At 38.6% G+C, this 20,127-nt stretch overlaps 1 protein-coding gene across 1 annotated transcript in view; it reads left to right on the forward strand.

Annotated features, from left to right (window-relative positions):
• The window catches only part of lrrc1 (leucine rich repeat containing 1), a 76,618-nt gene that overhangs the window by 14,985 nt on the left and 41,506 nt on the right, over positions 1–20,127 (forward strand). Inside the window, exons 2-3 of the mRNA XM_036573671.1 lie at positions 12,991–13,108; positions 14,758–14,836. Of these exons, the coding sequence (XP_036429564.1) occupies positions 12,991–13,108; positions 14,758–14,836 (197 nt within the window). The remainder of the gene's footprint in view (positions 1–12,990; positions 13,109–14,757; positions 14,837–20,127) is intronic.

Raw genomic sequence — 20,127 nt, forward strand, 5'->3', positions numbered from 1 at the left:
CTAAACATCAAGGTGAACCTTCTTTCTGAGTCTGTGTAGGACATTAATGAATAAAGATGTATGACGTGGTGTGAAAAACTCCTGACCCGATGCCTCTGACTTTAAATGACTATATTAGGCTTTACAGGGCGACTCACAGCACCACAAACCCTATTTGAGCCTGTTTTTATTCTCCTGACTAAGTAATGATATTTCTTTCAGTGCTAACAATCTTATATAGTGCAGCTTTAACATATTAGGGGAAAAATGAAATATAGAGCGTGCCATAACTTTTGCACGGGCCTCATTTTATGTTTCATTTGTTTCCCCTGATATGTTACATTTAGCAAATAAACAGTAATTGTGCTTTAAAATGCGCAGAAGTGTGTCTCTGTTGAGGATGTGTTCACTTATTTGCACTTAATCAACATTGACATATAATTTGACTGGGGTGCCCAAACTTTTGCATACAGCTGTAAATGATGTGAGTCAGCATTCACTGATGGCTTTAGCATTAATTTTTATGTACAGATCTGTGACACATGCTAGATACCTGCTTTTGAAGCAGCTTTTCAGAAATATTTTTGGCCTCAGGCTTTGTGTTTAGGCCCAGTTCTCCTTGTCTGGTGAAGTGGAACTCCACCAATTTTTCAAAATTCCTGCAGTTTAGTGTTTAAGGTGTAAACAGAGAGAGTGGTTTGGTGTGAAATGGTTCAGATGTCATTACAGTGGTGGCGATAAGAACCAGGGGTCGCCATGACTACAACACACATACAGACATTTTATTTACTATCCAGAACCACCAGTGAACCTACACGAGTCTTCTGAGTTTATATGGAATTTAGATGATGGACAATAGTCAGAAATCTGAAAATATGTATTTTCTTTGGGGACTACTTTGTCTCACAGCTCCCTGCATGTATCCCTCCACCATGAATTAATTTTTAAAAATGTGTTTTAAGCCAAAACCTCCTTGAAACTACTGTAAAACAATGTCTCAGACAACAGGCAGTGTGTCCATAACCATTTCCTTCTGTGACGGAGCTTTTAGAGGTGGACATCTGGTTCCTATCACCACCACTGTGAACAATTCTGACTCGGTTTCTGTAGAATGAAGCATTTCACACCAAACCACTCTGAATGACTCTGTTTACATGTTAACCATTTAATTATGCAGAAATTTTGAAAAATTATGAAATTCTCCTTTAATTTTCTATGATATGTGCATTTTTAATAGATACAAAAACTGCACTCAGTTTAAAACTGATGTTGTTTTTCTCTGAACCTGACATGCTTTTGATTAACATAAATTAGTAGGGGTGGGGGGAAAAATCGGTTGAGAAATGTCAAAAATCTTTTTTTTTTTTTTAATTTATAACGTAATGTTGACGGAACACAAAAGGCGGAACTTGGAAGTGCGGAAGTGCAGCGCCCGGACAGTCTGTGGCGGCACATAACAAAAACACCACTGGATGAGTGAGAAATCCGACCGGCTCCCTCTGCATTAAAGCCAGGATAGGTCAGGAGTCACAAACCAAATGATAAGAAGAGCCATTTTGACCTTTCAACAAAGTCAAACCAGCTTGGGAGCCGCAACATTTAATGTCCAGTATGTCTCACTGTGTGATAATGTCCTAGTATAGACTAAACAATATAAATGAAAACGCATTTTTACTTCTCTCTGCTTTAAGCTTCAGGTGTAGCCGCTTTCCTCCCATCTCCGCCAGAAAACTTTTCCTCAAAAGTAGAACGGTTTCTTGTAAAATGTCTCTCATCGTTCGGCTGTTTTACGAGGCTGAAGTCGCTTCTTATTCGCCAGCTTCTTTTTTGAATTTTCCCGTTCCACCTTAAATTCTACCTGAGGCACCAGAATGTAAATGCGGCACCATTTAAGGTGGAACGAGAAAATTCGGAAGAGAAGCGACTTCATCTTCACAACTTTTTATTGTTTTATTTTTATTGACAGTCTCTCTTTGCAGATTTAACGTACCAGGAAACTGCGCTGCTTATAAATGCAAATAAGTCCATTCGTCTCCAAATGTTCGTCTTAAATCTCTCTCTTTGCCTTTTTGTTTGCTACTAGCCAGATGAGACTCTGCGTTGCTATGTGACCTGCAGTCTGCACGCCAATTCTCAGAACCAGGGCTTTCGCACTGTGTTGTACACCTTGGAGCCGAGATACAGCGTCCAGTATCGAAGATATTTTACTGACAAAGTGACCCGCCACTCTCTACAATGAGACCAAAACCAAAGTTACAAAAGCAAAAAAATATAAAAGAAAACGGGCAGGACAGCTGTAACATGTGCTGCGTGGACACCTATTACCACTGGATCTTATTTCACCACAACTGCGCATTTTATCACAGATGAGTAGCAGCAGCGTCTCATGTGCTCCAAACAAGAGCAGTGAATGAGAGTCTAGTTCCCTTACCACATCACTTCCATTTGTTTTATTAATAAAAGATATTTTAAGTAAATTCATTATGGATCATTACAAATACTTTGCTTTGAAAGTACCAAGTCCTCACACAGAGAGAAAACAGAAATCCTGTATAGAAAAAAAAGAAGCATCGATAATCGTTTTATAATCGTATCGCAGCCTCTGAATCGGAATCGAATCATGAGGTGCCTAGAGATTCACACCCCTATAAATTAGCATTAATCTCTTAAGTGGAAGAGTTGCTGAGCGTGCTGTCTGTAAGAGAGACTCTTTCCTGATGGTGGCCCAGCATGACGTCTGAAGTCATCAGATTTCTGGCTTTCATACTGGGCTGTGTTAGCCACGCTTGCAGCGGCGCAGTGATGTATATTTGATTTTGGCGGGCGACTGTAGCAGCGAGTGAACTCAGCATTACTCATCTTCTCCCTCCTCTACGATAGAGAGAACACGGAGCGTTCACAGCGATAAAACGCACTATTGATCCACTTTATGAAAAGCAGAAATATAAAACATGAATTATTCATTGGTCCAGTTTTTGTTTCCAGTACAGAGAACAGAAGAAGGAAAAGGTTTTTGAAGATCGATCCAGAGTCAGTGTTACTTTTCATTGGACAAGTTTTTATTTTTTAAATTGGAATTACAGCCAATATACAACACACTACCAACCCAGGGTAGTAAGAGAACAGATGCACCGAACTTTCAACAGAAAACAGGTAAAACTAGACAGAGGAGGTTCATAAACAGACTTTAAACAGACTTGACAAAGCCGCCTTATAATGCTTCAAAAGTTAAGCAGTTTAAGAACACTTCATTGGGTTAATGGGTTGCTGTGGTATCCCAGGTGGTTGTTTAGGTGTTGTTAGGCTGTTGCCATGGCATCCCAGGTGGTTGCTAACGTCTTCGATTTTTCATTGCTGTGGTTTCCAAGGTACTTGGTAAGGTGTTGCTAGGCCGTTGTTGAGGTTTCCCATGTGGTTGCTAAGTTGTTGTTAGGCTGCTCCTGTGGCATCCCAGGTGGTTGTTAAGGTGTTGTTAGACAGTTGCTATGGCATCCCAGATGGTTGCTAAGATTTTACTCTTCCGTTTTTGTGGTTTCCTAGGTAGATGCTAAGGTGTTGCTAGGCCTGTGGTTTCCCATGTGGTTGTTAAGGTTTAGCTGGAATGTTGCTATGGTATACTAGTTAGTTGCTAAGTAATGTTAGGCTGTTGCTATGGCATCCCAGGTGGTTGCTAAGGTGTTACTCGTCTATTGCTGTGGTGTCCCAGGTAGTTGCTAAGGTGTTGCTAGGCCGTTGTTGTGGTTTCCCATGTGGATGCTAAGGTTCTGCTGGAATGTTGCTATGGTATACTAGTTAGTTGCTAAGCTGATGCTAGGCCGTTGTTGTGGTTTCCTGTGTGGTTGCTAAGGTTTAGCTGAAATGTTGCTATGGTAAACTAGTTAGTTGCTAAATTGTTAAGCTGTTGCCATGGCATCCCAGGTGGTAGCTAAGGTGTTACACGGCCATTTCTGTGGTTTCCCAGGTAGTTGCTAAGGTGTTGTTAGACCATTGTTGTGATTGCTTGGATTTTGCTGGAATGTTGCTGTGGTATACTAGTTAGTTGCTAAATTTTTGTTAGGCCGTTGCTTTGCCATCTCAGGTAGTTGCTAAGGTGTTGTTAGGCCGTTGCTATGGTATCCCAGGTGGTTGTTAAGGTGTATGAAGTTAAATCTGTTTAAAAAGCACATGCCATGTATTCAGGTATAGCCTCTACACACCTGTACCTAGTGTTGCAAATTTTTGACCATAGATTAATAATAAGAAGAAAACGAAGAACAGTCATATGAATACAACAAAGTACAGTGAGTACAGAACAGTCTAACAGTGTAATCTGTGCAGCCGTACAGTTGTTTGGACGTTACTGTCACGCTGCAGTCAGTGGACTTCAGGAGTAACTGCTGTCTTGAATCTTCAGGATTATATGGGCTTTAATGTTTGACAGGGTTCAGGTCACTGCTGGAGGTGTGAGCTGTGCATGTTCCCTTGAACAGCTCCTTGCAGCAGTTTTCCCCAGGAGGCCTCGGGAAACAGGAAGGCAGACTAAATTACAGCGATGACTCACTTGATTCAAACAAGTCAATCTAGTATGAAAGAACAAAAAAGTGCATTAAAAACAAATGGAATCGTTTTGTAGTTTCAGTCCACATTAAGGTGAGACTCACATTTCTGTTGTTTATTACTGGATTAATCACAGTTTAGTGGCCAAATTAAAGATGATAGTAAACTGCAACCACAACCTTCACTGAACTGAGCTTTTATCAGGTTCTTCTGTTTGACAAAGATGAGGCTTCAACTCTCGCGCTAATAATTGTGTTCACTCTGCGTCTGTTTCAGGGAACCTTCTGAAAATTGGTTGTAGTTGTTGCTGTGGTTATTGTTGTGGTTGTTATTGTTGTGGTTGTTGTAGTTGTTGCTGTGGTTATTGTTGTGGTTGTTATTGTTGTGGTTGTTGTAGTTGTTGCTGTGGTTATTGTTGTAGTTGTTGCTGTAGTTATTGTTGTGGTTGTTGCTGTAGTTATTGTTGTAGTTGTTGCTGTAGTTATTGTTGTAGTTGTTGCTGTAGTTATTGTTGTGGGTGTTACCGTTGTGGTTGTTACTGTGGTTGTTATTGCTGTAGCTGTGGCTGGTGCTATGGTTATTGTTGTGATTTTTGCTGTAGTTCTGGTTGTTGCTGTGGTGGTTGTTGTTGTTGTTCTGGTTGTTGCTGTGGTTACTGTAATTTTTGTTGTAGTTCTGGATGTTGCTGTGGTGGTTGTTGTAGTTCTGGTTGTTGCTGTGGTTACTGTAATTTTTGTTGTAGTTCTGGATGTTGCTGTGGTGGTTGTTGTTGTTCTGGTTGTTGCTGTGGTGGTTGTTGTAGTTCTGGTTGTTGCTGTGGTTACTGTAATTTTTGTTGTAGTTCTGGATGTTGCTGTGGTGGTTGTTGTTGTTCTGGATGTTGCTGTGGTGGTTGTTGTAGTTCTGGTTGTTGCTGTGGTTATTACTGTGATTTTTGTTGTAGTTATTGCTGTAGTTGTTGTACCGATTGATGCCCTGAAATGATGTGGCTGAAACCAAAATTTGGGGCACATTGAGCTGAAAACTGAAACGAAAAAATTCTGACAGGCAATGAATTCTATTTGTTTTTTACTGTACTTTGCACTTTGGCTGTGATTCCTGAATTTATGGGTTATTTTTATGTCATTTTTGTATTAACCGAGACTGCAGACTTTCCTTTCTGCCTCTGTTATTGTGCTGTATTCTGCGTATCCAGCAGGCCCTGTTTTAGGTGCTGTCAAACCTGTAGTGGAGAAGTTTTTGGGTGTTGTACTTCCTCTTAATACTTAGGATGAATGGAGATTATAAATTCCATGTCTGACGTTCTTGATGGAGTCTGTGAAATAGTTTTGTGTGTCCGATATTTTCAGTGTTTATCTGAACTCGTCAGTGCCGACCAGCAGAGAGGAGCAAAGCAAAGATCATTTTAGTCACTGTTTCTCATTTTCACGTTAACATGAAAATCGTTTGTGAAGTCTAGGATTTTGACACTTTGCTGTAGGACTTTCTAATCTTTATTTTCAGGCAAAAATTCTGTCTACTTTTCTCTTTCAGCCAAAAACTAGAAGTAATATTTTAAATGTTTGGGAGAAAAATTTGGTGCATTCCTGTTGAATGAGGTTTAATGTTGGACGGGATTCAGTCTGCTGGAGGTGTGAGTTGAACACATTCCCTCAAACAGCTCCTTGCAGCAGTTTTCCCCAAGAGATCTCAGGAAACAGGAAGGCGCACTAAATTACAGTGAATGACTCACTTCAGCTACGTCGACATTTTGATTCAGGGTAGTTCGTCTAGTACGAAAGACATAAATTCTGAACAAATTGAGCAGTTTTGTTATATGATATTGAAGAGGTTCTCTGGGCGTGCGTGTTAGAAGGTAATTTGTTTGTGAGCTTGGCTATAAAGTGGCTTATTTATATTCAGAAGTAATAAATGTTAATGACACATGGGCTCTAGTCTGTGCATTTGGTTATGGATAAAAGTGCCCCCTGTAGACCTGTTTGCCAGTTAATTGAAATGAAGGCTGTGTTTCGTGCTTGTATAAACAAGTCTTTACCAGAACGGCTTGTTGATAAACCAGCACGTCCTTCCCTCAAGGCTACTATTCACTTCCTTTCATATTAAAGGCTGGCTGAGCAGTATGACACATCACAACTTGTTGTCAGTACTTAAAGATCACTGATCTGCATGTTTAATTAGAGAGAGCATAATTGGTCCTGTTTAATTGGATGTAGTGCTGCGCCTTTTGTGAAATATGTTGAGTAAAATGCATGTTTTTATAGTTTTTAATAGTAGTTTATAAATGTGATGCTGCTGGTTCATTTTTTTCATCTGTTCCAACTTATCAAACCTCAGACAACTCAGTATTTTAAGTAGGGCTGCAAAAATATTTTAATGGTCGAATATTCATGTGAATTAATTGACTAATAATCAATTAATTGACTTAATTGTGGCCTGTAAATTACCACCACAGAAAAAAGTGCCACTCTGCTTAAGCTTGCACATAATTTTGAGCTACAGTAAGAAGCAACAGCTAAAAATAATTGGTAATAAATATGTAGATTAACATTGCGGCTCTTCAGGCTAACTAGTTTAACATTTTAGCGTGATAGTTTCCATGACGAGCGGAGAGCATTTCATTTTTTTGTTTTCATGTGAAAACTATGTTTACAAAATGAGTTTTTCAATGAGATTTTATGCTAATTAATGAGATTTTATGCTAATTAAGCATTTGTATGTCGTTAGCTAGCTAATTTGTGTAATGCTGTGCCAGGACGAGCTGCAGAATGTTCAGTAGTTTTTTTTAAAAATGCTGCTTAACGTTTCTAATTTATAGAAACTGATGCAGCTTGGAATATTCCAGAGTAGGGTTGGGTGGTATAGCAGTAATATGGTAAATCACGGTATTTTAAAAATGATGGTGGTGCTTAAAAATGATGATGGTATTTCAGAAATATGACGTGTTCGATTTCTATTCCATGTGCATATTTTGGAAGACGTACTGATTAGCGGGGTGGGAGCTCACAGATATGTGGAGCAGACAGAAAGAGGAAAAAATCTTCGAAAAACCGAGCATGATAGCAGCTCAGCGGCGGCTGAGAGCTACACACACAGCACACAACACACTCGATTTCAGCTTTCGTTCCACTACCACTCATTCAACACTGCACTCTCAGATGTCCTCTAACGGAGGTCATTTTAGCATCAGTTAGCTGAAACCAAACCTATACTGTGGTGTGCGGCCCGTTTGGCCTACAAACTAAGCTCTTGCCTGTTAGCGAGCACATATCGGTCTGCTGGCTTGATAAGGTTGGCATCCAACTGACTGTTTGCCACTCCTGGTCCACCCTCGGACCACCCAGATTACTGTCCTGCGTATAAGCTTTAACTAGTTTTTCAAACAGATTTTAAATGCAAGGAGACTTTTATTTTAGAAAATAAACTTAGATAAATATTACAAACAACTGAGAGAAAAAAATAATGACTAGGCCTGATATAAAATGATTTTATAGAAAATGTTGTTGCTGATTAAAATTCTTTACTAAACTAATTTTCCAGGTATAACTAAAGAAAGGAAGAAAGGAGAAATCAGTAAATTAGACTGTGAGGGAAAAATGAGCGATGAAAAGTGGAGTTTTGTCTATTATTCTGCTTAACCGCTGGTGGGCCGCTCAGAAAACGCTGAGCAACACGCCAGTGGACCGCCAGCTTTGCCATTGGCGGGCCGACAGTGGTCCACTATCCTCTTGCTATCAGGGTTGTTAGCTTAGCCAAAACGCTACAGTCCCAAACATCAGAGAACAGGTTCGATTTCAGCTTTCTGTCACTGCAGTTCTGCTCTCTCAGACATGAGTTTCTATCACCTACACTTGTTTCAGCTAGTTAGAATCAAACCTGTACTGGTGGCACTGTTTGGGTCTGTAGCCTGCTTGCTAAGCTAATGATAAAGCTACAGATCACGTAACACCACAGGTTTAAATCCTCTTTTCTGCCTCTTCAGCGCCAGCTGCTCGGCTTCACTCCCTCAGATTCGAACCATTGTTACCTAAACTTGTGTCAGCGCTTTAGTTAGCCAGAAGCTAATGCAATAGAACTCCTCTCTCCTAGTTAGCAGCGCCGTTTAACATACGGGTCATTCTACAAAAACGTCCATTTTTGGGTCCCTAGTGTTTACAGATATGTTACACTTTAAAAAACACGTTAGGGTTACAATTTATTTATATTTTAAAATAGAACAATGTTTTATATTAACAATTAAACCTTCTTCAGCCATCAGATTAGCAATACTGGTTTTTAAATCAATTATCTAGAATTCTAAGCACCACAGAAGAGTTCGTCCTCACAGTCATGTGTGAAGGCTGAGGCCATATTTTGAAGAAAAAGACATTTTTATGCAACTTTAACTACAATAATCTATACATGACTATGGAATATATAAATTAAATCACATAAAGAAAACAAGTAAGTATTATAAAATATATGATGAAAGTTGTCCCCAGGAGTCGTGTCACTGGTGTTACTGCGTAACAAAAAGTCTCTTATTTTGAAATAAAAGTCACACTGTTGACATCACTTGACTTCCTTTTACCTGCTTTGTGAGGATCTATGAAGAAAAGCACATGGTGAGTCCACTGTGTCTTTCAGTTATCAGAGATTTTCTCATTTAGCTCATGATTTCATATGAAGCTTTTAGCTGAAGTCACTGGTGTGACCGACTTTATTCTGAGGTAACTGTGAAAAAATACGATACAAATGGATTAAATTTCATATTTTAGTGGATATTCCATGATTGACAACATGTGGTTTGATGTTCTGTTGCAGCCTTTTTGTAAAATGCATTGTTCATTAAAATGTCTCTGGTGTTCCTTTATTATGTGTAACACCAATGAGGATCAGTGACACCAGTGACTCCTATGGAGAGATGGAAAAGTGGACGTTTCTGTAGAATGACCCATTTAGCAATTGATGTTTTTGATTATTTTAGAATTTTACGTCACTCGTGACACTTTTATGCTTTTACTGCTCACTGACTTTACTTCTTTTTTAAGTTTCAGCCATAATAAAGCAGAAATGCTTTTGCTTTTGGAAGTTTTATGTCTGCTCACAGAGGTACAACACTACAGGTGAACTGCTGTCTTCTTGGGGTTAAGTCATTGACTCACTGTAGATTGGATGTAAAATGTAAATGAAGCATGGGTTTTTGTCAACATTATCAATAAAGTTAAATCATTGTTTTAGCCCAGTTTGTGATAAGTATGTAACGTATATCATTAAAATGTTTTTAAGTCTTGTGATATTGTATTTTTGCCATATGACTGGCTCCTAGCTGGTTACGTGTGTCAGGTTGAAGGCGATAGTTCAGTCCTTCAGTCTGTGATCCTGTGGTGCTGGTCAGTGCTGAGAGGAATCATACAAGTAGGGCAGGCTGAGAGAGATGAATGGTTGATTACATCAGAGGTAGGAGATACGCTCAGCTGTTTTTGCCAGGCCACTGGACATTCCTAATTGCCTAACTGTTTTTGGAAAGGGAATTGATTGTGGAACGGTCAGTCTGCCGGCATTTTGTATTGTTTTAACCTCAATAGACAAACTGCCCGTTTCTGTCAAGATAGTTTCCCAGAGGAAAGAAATGTTCTAAATGAGATCTCCTCTCGATCTCAGGTTCTTCTCCTAGACACGGTTAAGCCCAGTTTAAAATCAGAGTGAGATTTAAGCCATTTTCTCCTGTTTCTGAAATTCGGCTCCTGAGAAATAAAACTCATTTTACTCATTTTTACTTTGATCAAAATGTCACACATGTGGCTGAACTCTTTAGTGTCTGACTCGCCTCAGCCCCGTCTCAGCTGAATAATACCTCCATAAGAAGAGTGCGAGATCTCATCGTTCTCTAATACAGCTCTGTTCCAGAGCACAGAACTCTCTCAGCACTCCATTCATGTAGAAGGAGAACTCATGTTTTTCTCCTTCATCACCAGAACTTCTCACAGTCAGATGCTGATGTTAATCTCCTCTTTTCTCCTGCGGAGGTTCAGAAGAAACAATTCAGAAATCAGTGATCATTAATATAATATTGAGATCTGATTTATTTCTCTGAGACAATCTTGAGAAGGAATTTTTCTCTTCTGGGTTCTGCTGTGTCAGAGGTGCAACTTTCAGAAAAATGTACTTTTCAGGGTGCAGACGCTGTCACTGTGGTGGTTTCCTCAAGGATACATCTTCAGTGCTTCTAGTTAGACAGCATATCATGTTCCATTGCAGTAATATTTTTTTAAGCTGCTTTGAGTTTTTACACCGTTTCTTGGCTCCAAGCTTTTTATTTAAATTTTTCTAAATTAAAATAAAAGTTATGGAAAGGTACAAATATTCACCTCTCTCTTGGTAAAGTGACTGTAGTGTATAGTACTGTGCAAAAGTCTGAGTCATTTGTTTATTTTCTAATTCAAACAGCCATTAAGTACAAGTTATTCATGTTTCAGGAGAAATTTCTGGGGAGATTTGATATGACATACACCGATCAGGCATAACATTATGACCACCTCCTTGTTTCTATGCTCACTGTCCATTTTATCAGCTCCACTTACTGTATAGGTGCACTTTGTAGTTCTACAGTTACAGACTGTAGTCCATCTGTTTCTCTGATACTTTGTTAGCCCCCTTTTACCCTGTTCTTCAGTGCTCAGGACCCCCATGGACCCCCACAGAGCAGGGACTATTTGTGTGGTGGATCATTCTCAGCACTGCAGTAACACTGACGTGGTGGTGGTGTGTTAGTGTGTGTTGTGCTGGTACGAGTGGATCAGACACAGCAGTGCTGCTGGAGCTTTTAAACACTCACTGTCCACTCTATTAGACACTCCTACCTTGTCAGTCCACCTTGTAGATGCAAAGTGCACCTATATAGTAAGTGGAGCTGATAAAATGGACAATGAGCGTAGAAATAAGGAGGAGGTCATAATGTTATGCCTGATCGGTATAGATAAGGATTACTCAGAAGCAAGTGAAAAGTGCACTTGAAAGTGCAATCAGCTTCTATGACTAAACTTTGGAGGTGTGGCTGCAGATTTCTGAAAGGAATGAATGCTGTAATAAAGGTAAAGGGTGGACACAATAAATGAGCGTAGAAACAAGGAGGTGGTCATAATGTTATGCCTGATCGGTGTAAATATCGCTGTTGTCTGAAGAAAACCTCGTATCCCCATTTTAGACTTTTTTCAGTTTTTGACATATTTGAAAGTACCTGATACCCTTTACATTGTATGCAAATTTCATGATGAATGGACTAAAAGAAATGACCCAAAATTACTTGGAAATAAGTCTGGTTCCGTTGACTTACATTAAAAGTGTGTTTTTTCCTTCTCCTGTAAAGTTATTGTGGAGCGGTTTTCTTTCAACAACAGCGATATATATATATATATATATATATATATATATATATATATATATAGGTGTGTATTATTATTTATATTTTTGGGGAACTAAAATTTACCTGGACAGCATCTTTTTTTCCCTGACTGTGAATATTGTTCTTCACCACGATAACTCACTTTACCTTCCTGATGAATTGGCAGTGATGAGTTGGCTATTTGCATTATGAAAATGCATATTTAAAATCTTCTGGTCTCTATTAGTGCAAAGAAACAGCCTGATGGACGCGCACATTTACATGCATATTTGCCACATATATATTATTTTAAAGTTACAGTATTTTTGAATCTTTATAAAGTTATGTGTGGTTTGTCATTGTTCAGTTTAAAAGTTGAAAAGTTGAGTTCATTTTTATTTTTGGGCACTTTTAATTTTTTTTTAAGTACTCCATTACTAATGTAATCTGTAGCGTCAGACCCATTTCCACTGCAGCACTGCACGTTTACCTTCAACACCGCCTGATTCAGCTCACGCAGGACCGAGAACCTGCTGACGAGTTGAAGCAGGTGTGCTAGAGCAGTGAAAATTGAGCAGCGCTGTGGGCCTCCAGGAGTGAGAGTGAAGAGCTCTGCTCCAGAGATCCAGACATGATTCTGTCAAAACGGAACAAAAAAGAAACCTCGCTCAAAGTTCAGAGTCTCGTATGTTCTCTGTGTGTGATGCATTTGACTGTTGTCTCTTTTATCAGTTAATTAGGGAAATAGCTTAAGCTCACAAAGGCCACAATGAGGCCACCACTAGGTGTAGTGATGAGGATACATTATACTCTATTTTATGTATACTGTTTAATTTGTTTGGATAAAAAGTTTATTGGATGGATAAATAAATGTAAATTTAATGTTCAATTGCTCATTCAGTCTTAGTTAGGCCTAATAGTATGAGCTTATTTTTGGTTATTTTTTTCTCAAAAAACCTAATATGATTGTCAGCCACAGTTCCGGATGCTGAAATGCATCCTGATACACCGTATACACGTATCAGCTGGTGACTTCATGACTTAAAAAAGAAAATTTAGCATGCCTAAAAGTTAAGATGGACAGTCTATCACTAATGTTCCCCTGTTCTTTTCAGCAATTTTTCCAGCTGGTGAAGTTAAGGAAGCTTGGACTGAGTGACAATGAGATCCAGAGGCTTCCCCCAGAGATAGCCAACTTCATGCAGCTCGTGGAGCTCGATGTCTCGCGCAATGGTAAGGATGATTTTCTGATGTTCTCTGTGTCTCTTTAAGCTGGCTGTAAGGTCTTGTTGGTGTAATGTGGTGCAGCATGTAACTTGTGACTGATTGGTTAAGCTATATATAGAGTGCATCTGTGTATATATACACACAGTTGTATGTAAATGTTTGAGCACACCAGGCCAAACTACAGTGAAAGGAAGTAAACAGAATCTCTGCAGAAAGCTATTTTAAGTGTATTGTTACTTTATTTATTAAAATGCATTTATTTAAAAATATATTTAAAAATAAAACAGTGGTTTGGCAAATCCTCCCGATGGCTGTGTGTGTGTGTTTGTGTGTGTGCGTGCGCATATATATATATATATATATATATATATATATATATATATATATATATATATATATATATAATATATATATATATATATATATTAGAGGTTTTCAGGCTACATTTTTATCAATTTAATTAACTGATTAAGAGATAATAAGGTGGCCATTAAGATCTCTGGACTTTGAGTTGGACTTTGTATCCCTACAGTAAATTAGAAGAATATGGTTGAATATGAAATAATTGTCCATTGTGCCTGATTTTAAAAACCCCTTAATTTCAAAGAAGGAAGAAAATGTCAGATTGGTGCACAATATATATGTATGTATGTATGTATGTGTGTGTGTGTGTGTGTATATATATGTATATGTATAATATAAAATATCTTGCTGCTGTCGGAACAAAATCTGGAATCTCCAAAATAGTAACTTGACAGGAGAAGGAAACAACATCCTATACTTTAAACGTAACCAGACTTTTTTCCACGTAATTTTGGTCCATTTCTTTTGGTCCAATGATCATGAAATTTACGCACAATGTAAAGAGCAACATATATTTTCAAATTATGTCAAAAACTGAAAAAATGGAGGTACGAGGTTTTGTTGCGACAGCAGTGATATACATATATATATGTGTGTGTGTGTGTGTGTGTGTGTGTGTGTGTGTGTGTATGTATACACACAGTATGTACACACACAAACACATGCTCTGTGTTGGTGTAATTGCTCAGCTTTCTTTTCTTTTTATAAAGTGTCTGGGAGAGTAGGTCTGGTAGGTCTGAGCTACAGCCTGTGGCCCTTCCCACACACTGTGCCGCACACACCCAGCATATTTTTGCATCTTCTCTTGGTTTTTTGAGCGCTCCGAGATTAGCCGTGGCCTCGACATCACTCAAAAATATTTCCCAGCTGGGATCACAGAACATGCCCTACACGAACATGGCCAGGATGATAATTATCTCCTTTCTGTCGCTATTTTCGAACTTCAAATGGCAATTTCACAAGCAGGCCTCCGCGTCTGGCGTGGGCCGTCATAATTTGCGGACGCTCAAATGGTCTTAAACAGCCGTTTTCCTCCTGAGGCTGTTTCATGTCTCGTGACTGTTTACACTAAGGCTGACTTGCTAAGTCCTTTTGTTAAACATTGACAGTGAATTGAAATTGAACTTTGACCTCCTTCTGAATCATTGCACCTCCTTCATAGTCAGATGCTCTGCATTCCTGATAATACAGTAACGTGAGATATTTTAAAAGAATGTTTTAAGCTGCTGCTATGACTGCGCAGTTTTCTGTCTCAGTGACTCTCTGCTTGTTTTCCTGTGTTTTTTTTACAGACATTATAGAGATTCCAGAAAGCATTTCCTTTTGCAAAGCTCTACAAGTAGCAGACTTTAGTGGAAACCCTTTGACAAGGTACGTGATCAGTGTTTACCCTTCAGTTTTGGCTGCATTTGATGAACTTTTTAATTCTAAAATTCTACGGCTTCTCTTTCATTTTTGTAGAAACTGAGAAACAAATGTACATTTGACCAATCATTTAGTGCTAATTATTGTTGCTGTGGTGATTTTCAAAAAACAAGTCTATGTTTTTAAAAAGAAGAAGGTTCCTTATTAAAAATAATAATACACCTGTGACCGCCTCACAACAACTGAACTCTATCACTGCACAATGGCATGAAAAACCCCTCGTGCTGTTAAATGAATAATCTGACTCTCATGCTGCTCACATGGACCACCGAGTGTACTGATGGAGTAAGAACCCATTTTTTGTTTAAACTGAGGGTGCTGACGACTTATGTTCTTAACTAGAACCAGGCTGGTCAGCTAGCTAACAGACTAAAACAGCCAACAGCCTAAACAACTCCATCATTAATATCACAGGCTTGAATTAAAGCAATTACAGTGTGATTCACTGTAAAACTGCGGTATAAAAGTCTAAAAATGTCACTTTAACGTCTTACACACGTCAGATGTTCGTGTTTCAGTCAGAAGTCGCCTCAAACCCAGGCTGAATCCCAAACGGCTCTGTACTCCCTAAATCAAGTCAAGTCAAGAGGCTTTTATTGTCATTCCATCTGTGTACAAGTACACAGTGGAGTGAAATTACATTCCTCCAAGGAACAACATGGTGCAACATGGAACAAAATAGACAGTACAAAGTGCAAACGTGCAGACAGAAGTGTGCAAACAAAAAATTAAACTAGAGACAAATGCAAACAAATTAAACTAGAAACAATACAATAAATACTATAAATAAAACAGACATTAGACACAGTAAACAGACAGGACAGTGCAGCGCCGACACAGCACTCATTTCTGAGCGTGAGGTAGAGGAATAAGGTGCAAAGATTATTTAACATGCTGTGATCTGTGAGTAAATGCAGTCAGATTATAACATACGTGAGCACAGCAGTTCCTGAGGTAGAATGTACACAGTACTAGAGTAAACAAAGTGTAAACACTGTATTAGCAGCAATGTTCCAGATAGTGCAAATAGAGCGAGGTGTGTGTGTGTGTGAAAGGGGGTTTTCAGTTCAGTCCTTGTCAGTTTAAAAAGCTGATCGCTTGAGGATCAAAGCTGTCGCAGAGTGTGGCAGTGATGGCACGGATGCTCCGGTACCTTCTGCCAGACGGCAGCAGTGGAAAAAGTCCATGTGAGGGATGGATGGGGTCGTCCACAATGCTGGTGGCTTTGCGGATGCAGTGTAAATAGTGTGCTAGCTATGAAAGTTTAGAAAATCTAGCCTCTACAGCCAAATAGCGCATCATTTATCAAGTCTGAAAGTGTCTGAGACTCAAAGCACTGTTTTTTAGCTATATTTTGCACTGTTGGGCTGCGGGAACCAGTAAACTCCTACGTAGTGCACTATCCGCTTCGCGTCGTGCCTAAAAACACCCTTATCGTGATAAAATCGCAGTAATGCATGGCCTCTCATGGCTTATTGCCTTATCACATACTAAGTTGGTGTTATAAGGTTCTGTCTGCAGTCCAGTCAGTGCAGCTGATGACTTTGGGATAACAAGTCAGAATTCCTGTTTCACTCATTGCCTAAGCTCAGCACTAGGCAGTTTAGAGGGCTTAGCTGGGGCTCAGCGGATCTTTAGTAAAGGGAATGATCCTGTTTAGAACCAAGAGTTCTACATAGAACCATTTCATGCTTTAATGGTTCTTCAGAATGATGAAGAACGCATTGTAAGTAGTTCTATGTAGAACATGTAAGAGAATTGTGTTGTTGTTATGATGTGAAGTTCTACGGTAGCAGAACCCTGTTTGGTGCTGTGTAGAACTATATTTAAAAAGGTTCTATATAGAACCATATACAACCATCTGAAGAACCATTTGCATTTCACCATGCAAAGAACCATTTAAGCATAAAATGCCTCTGTATAGAACTCATGGCGCTTCCTTTACTGAAGAACCCTTGAAGAACCATCTTTTTTAAACAATTTAGTAAGAAATCATAGTAAAAGTGAAGCCAAAAAGGCAGAAAAGCTGCTGAATGACCAACTAATTTAAAGTATAGTGTTGTTTTAAAAAGCTGAGGCAGTTATTTGGCTAGCAGTTGCTAATGTTAGCAAAAATGAGTCAGCTAGGTAGCCAGCTAAGTTAGCTTTTAGTTAGCTTCAAAACAATCTCTACAATATAACGAACTCTCTCAATAAAAGCTGAGATACAGTCCATTAATCAGCTAATATGGTCATTTTTAGAGATCATTAAAACTAAATACCAAACTTAAAATGTAATGCTAAAGTTAGCCAGCTGGTGTTTGTTAGCTAGCTAGCTAAACACTACCAGTTTAATTAGCTAACTTGTCTAACCTGCAAAGCAGCAATTTAGCTACCAGAATAGCATCATAGATTAGCTAAATGGCTAAAATAATGTCACAAAAGTACATTTTAAACATTTAATTTAGCCATTTATCTAATGTATGATACTACTCTGGTAGCTAAATTGCTGCTTTGCAGGTTAGACAGGTTAGCTAATTAAACTGGAAATGTTTATCCAGCTGGCTAACAAACATCAGCTAGCTAACTTTAGCAGTTAATTTTAAATTTAGTATTTAGTTTTAATGATCACTGAAAATGACCATATTGGCTGATTAATGGACTGTAATTCAGCTTTTATTGAGACAGTTTGTTATCTGCTTTGTAGAGATTGTTTGAAGGGAGACGGTAGCAGAGAAACTGAGGCACAAACAGCACAGAGACAGCGTGTTTCTAATGTTGATGTATTGCAATAAATACCTATTAAGAAATGTGCTTACGGCACTTCTGTGTTCATATACATGTAGTGTAAATAGTACAATAGTATTCCCTATTATAGCAAATTGTTACTGATATAGTACAGTAGATCTGTACTATGACACAAACCTGTTCTCATGCTTATTTTTCTTGGATCTGTATCTGTTTTAATGAACTTGCTGATGATATTCATGTGGCTTATGAAACCTGCGCAAATGCCTGCAAATGAAATTAATGTAAAACTGTGTTCTACATTGTATCACACGCAGCTTTCTTCATATTTACCTACATTTCAGATATTTTGAAGGGGAATTCCACTGATGTATCTTTCTGCATAATTCAGTGGTTGAGGTGCAAACAGAGTCATTCAGGGTGGTTTGGTGTGAAATGGTGAATTGTAGAGAAACTTACAGACTCAGATTTCTTTATAGTGGTGGTGAAATACAATTGCAGTTCGATTCCTTTCACTTTTTTTTAAATTCACACCATCAGATTCACTTTCAAAACAACATCAGGGTGTCTCGCAGACAAAAACACGTTCAGACAGACGTATGGTGGCGTGCTCTGTTAGTACAAGTCCAACAAAAATTGTACTGCCTTAATAATGAACTTTTTATTGGTCAAGTCACAGTTTGTACTGTCCAGTACCCTTAAAAAGTCCATGCAGCTAACCCTGTAGCCACACCCAATCTATGACGAAATGTTTTCCCTCTAAGTGGACGTTGCATTTTAAATTGTACAAATGACGCAAAGTATAAAATACTTGCCCACTTTAAATATCTTGCCAAGAGCCTTTTAGCCCATTTTTGCATTCTGTGTCCAGCGTTGATGATTGTCCATGTTTATCATAATGCTAATAAGCTAATAATGAGGACTAATACCGATGTCCTCTGTCTTTCTCTACCTCTCTCTCTCTCTGTTTCCTTCCCTCTCTCTCTTTCTCTCTCTCAGAATTCAATTTTAAGATGGTAGGATTCAGATTCACAATAATAACACAAAAAATTCAGATTTTTGCCTTTAAATTCAATTTCTAATGGCATGAATCTAACTCCATAGAAGTATTATCCACTCCTTTTTATTGATAGGATTGAATGCTCTTTATGTTTGGGTGATTGACCTCCAGTTACAGCTGAAAGCTGAATCGTTTTTAGATCTAAATTGAAATTTGAAAGAGTGCAATTTTTTTAAAACCACAACAGCTGCAATTCTTATTATATAATACATTATCAGCAATGTTGTCTGAACAAGTGTAAATGGGGAAAAAATAAACTATAACACAGAGCTTGTACCATCACAAATAGTCTGACACTCTCATTGTTCAAGCTTAATGCCAGAGACAGTGGATGTTCTGGTCTTCTTGGGCAAAAAAAACAGGCCTAGAAATTAATTAATAGAAAATTACTGCATTTAAATCGCAATATTGGTCAAAAAAATCACGATTAGACTTTTTCCCCCAAATCGTTCAGCCCAAACTCCAGTGTTATTATGGTCGTTGTGCTTGTCTTTGACCTTTCCACTGGGGCCTGATAAAGCAGCTATTGAACATTTATGTCTTTATCCTTTCGTTCATCTGAGCCATGTTTGATTTCATTTCTCTATTTTAATCCATCTCTGCTCATCATTTAATCTGATTATTCGGCGAGTTCATCAGTTCTCTCGCTGTTCTCGCTGTGTTTATGAAGACTGTGGGCTCTGATTTGAGGTGATTGCATGTACTATTATTTGATTGCTGCTGTGTTTTTGCTTGATTAGCAGCGGTGTCCTCACACTGATTGCTCTGTTTACAGCAGGCTTGTTTATCACCTTTGGTCTTAATGGACCGTTGATGGGCCTTTGACTTGTCCGTGCTGCTTTATGGATGATGTCTTAAAAACTCAGCTCCGTAATCTGCCTCAGCCGCGTGCTCTGTTTATTTGTATTTCCTGCACACAGCCATACGGTTCCATTTCCAGACTCGTCATTTCATGGGGATTTCATGGGGATTGTGTTCGCCGGCGGGTTTAAGGAGTTATATAGAGTTTAATGGGCTGTACGGTGCGGCAATATTGTCACATATGATAGGAGAAGTGAACACTGTTCGAATGCAAGAAAGGTCACAGGTGCACATGTGTGGAAGACCTTTGTGTAGTGTAAATATCTCCATTCTAATATTTAGTGAAGTCCTATGCCATCTTCTCAGAAGTTCTAAGCATGCTAGGTTTTAGTATTTGTGGTAGGTAGAGCTGGGCGATATGGCCAAAAATGTTATCACGATAAACAAAATTCATATTGTTCGATATCGATACGTACCGCGATAAATGTCAAATTACTATTTCTTTCAATTTGATTTTTGCTCCTGGGTGGTTAATTCCTGTTTTAAACTATCCTTTATGGTCTGAACACGACAAACACTCACCAAACAGTGGAACATTTCACAAATCTGTCATGAAACAGTGGGAGAAAGTGTCTGGTGAGCTGTTTTT

The sequence above is a fragment of the Colossoma macropomum genome, unplaced genomic scaffold (assembly GCF_904425465.1).
Source record: "Colossoma macropomum unplaced genomic scaffold, Colossoma_macropomum, whole genome shotgun sequence".
In the NCBI taxonomy this organism is placed as follows: domain Eukaryota; kingdom Metazoa; phylum Chordata; class Actinopteri; order Characiformes; family Serrasalmidae; genus Colossoma; species Colossoma macropomum.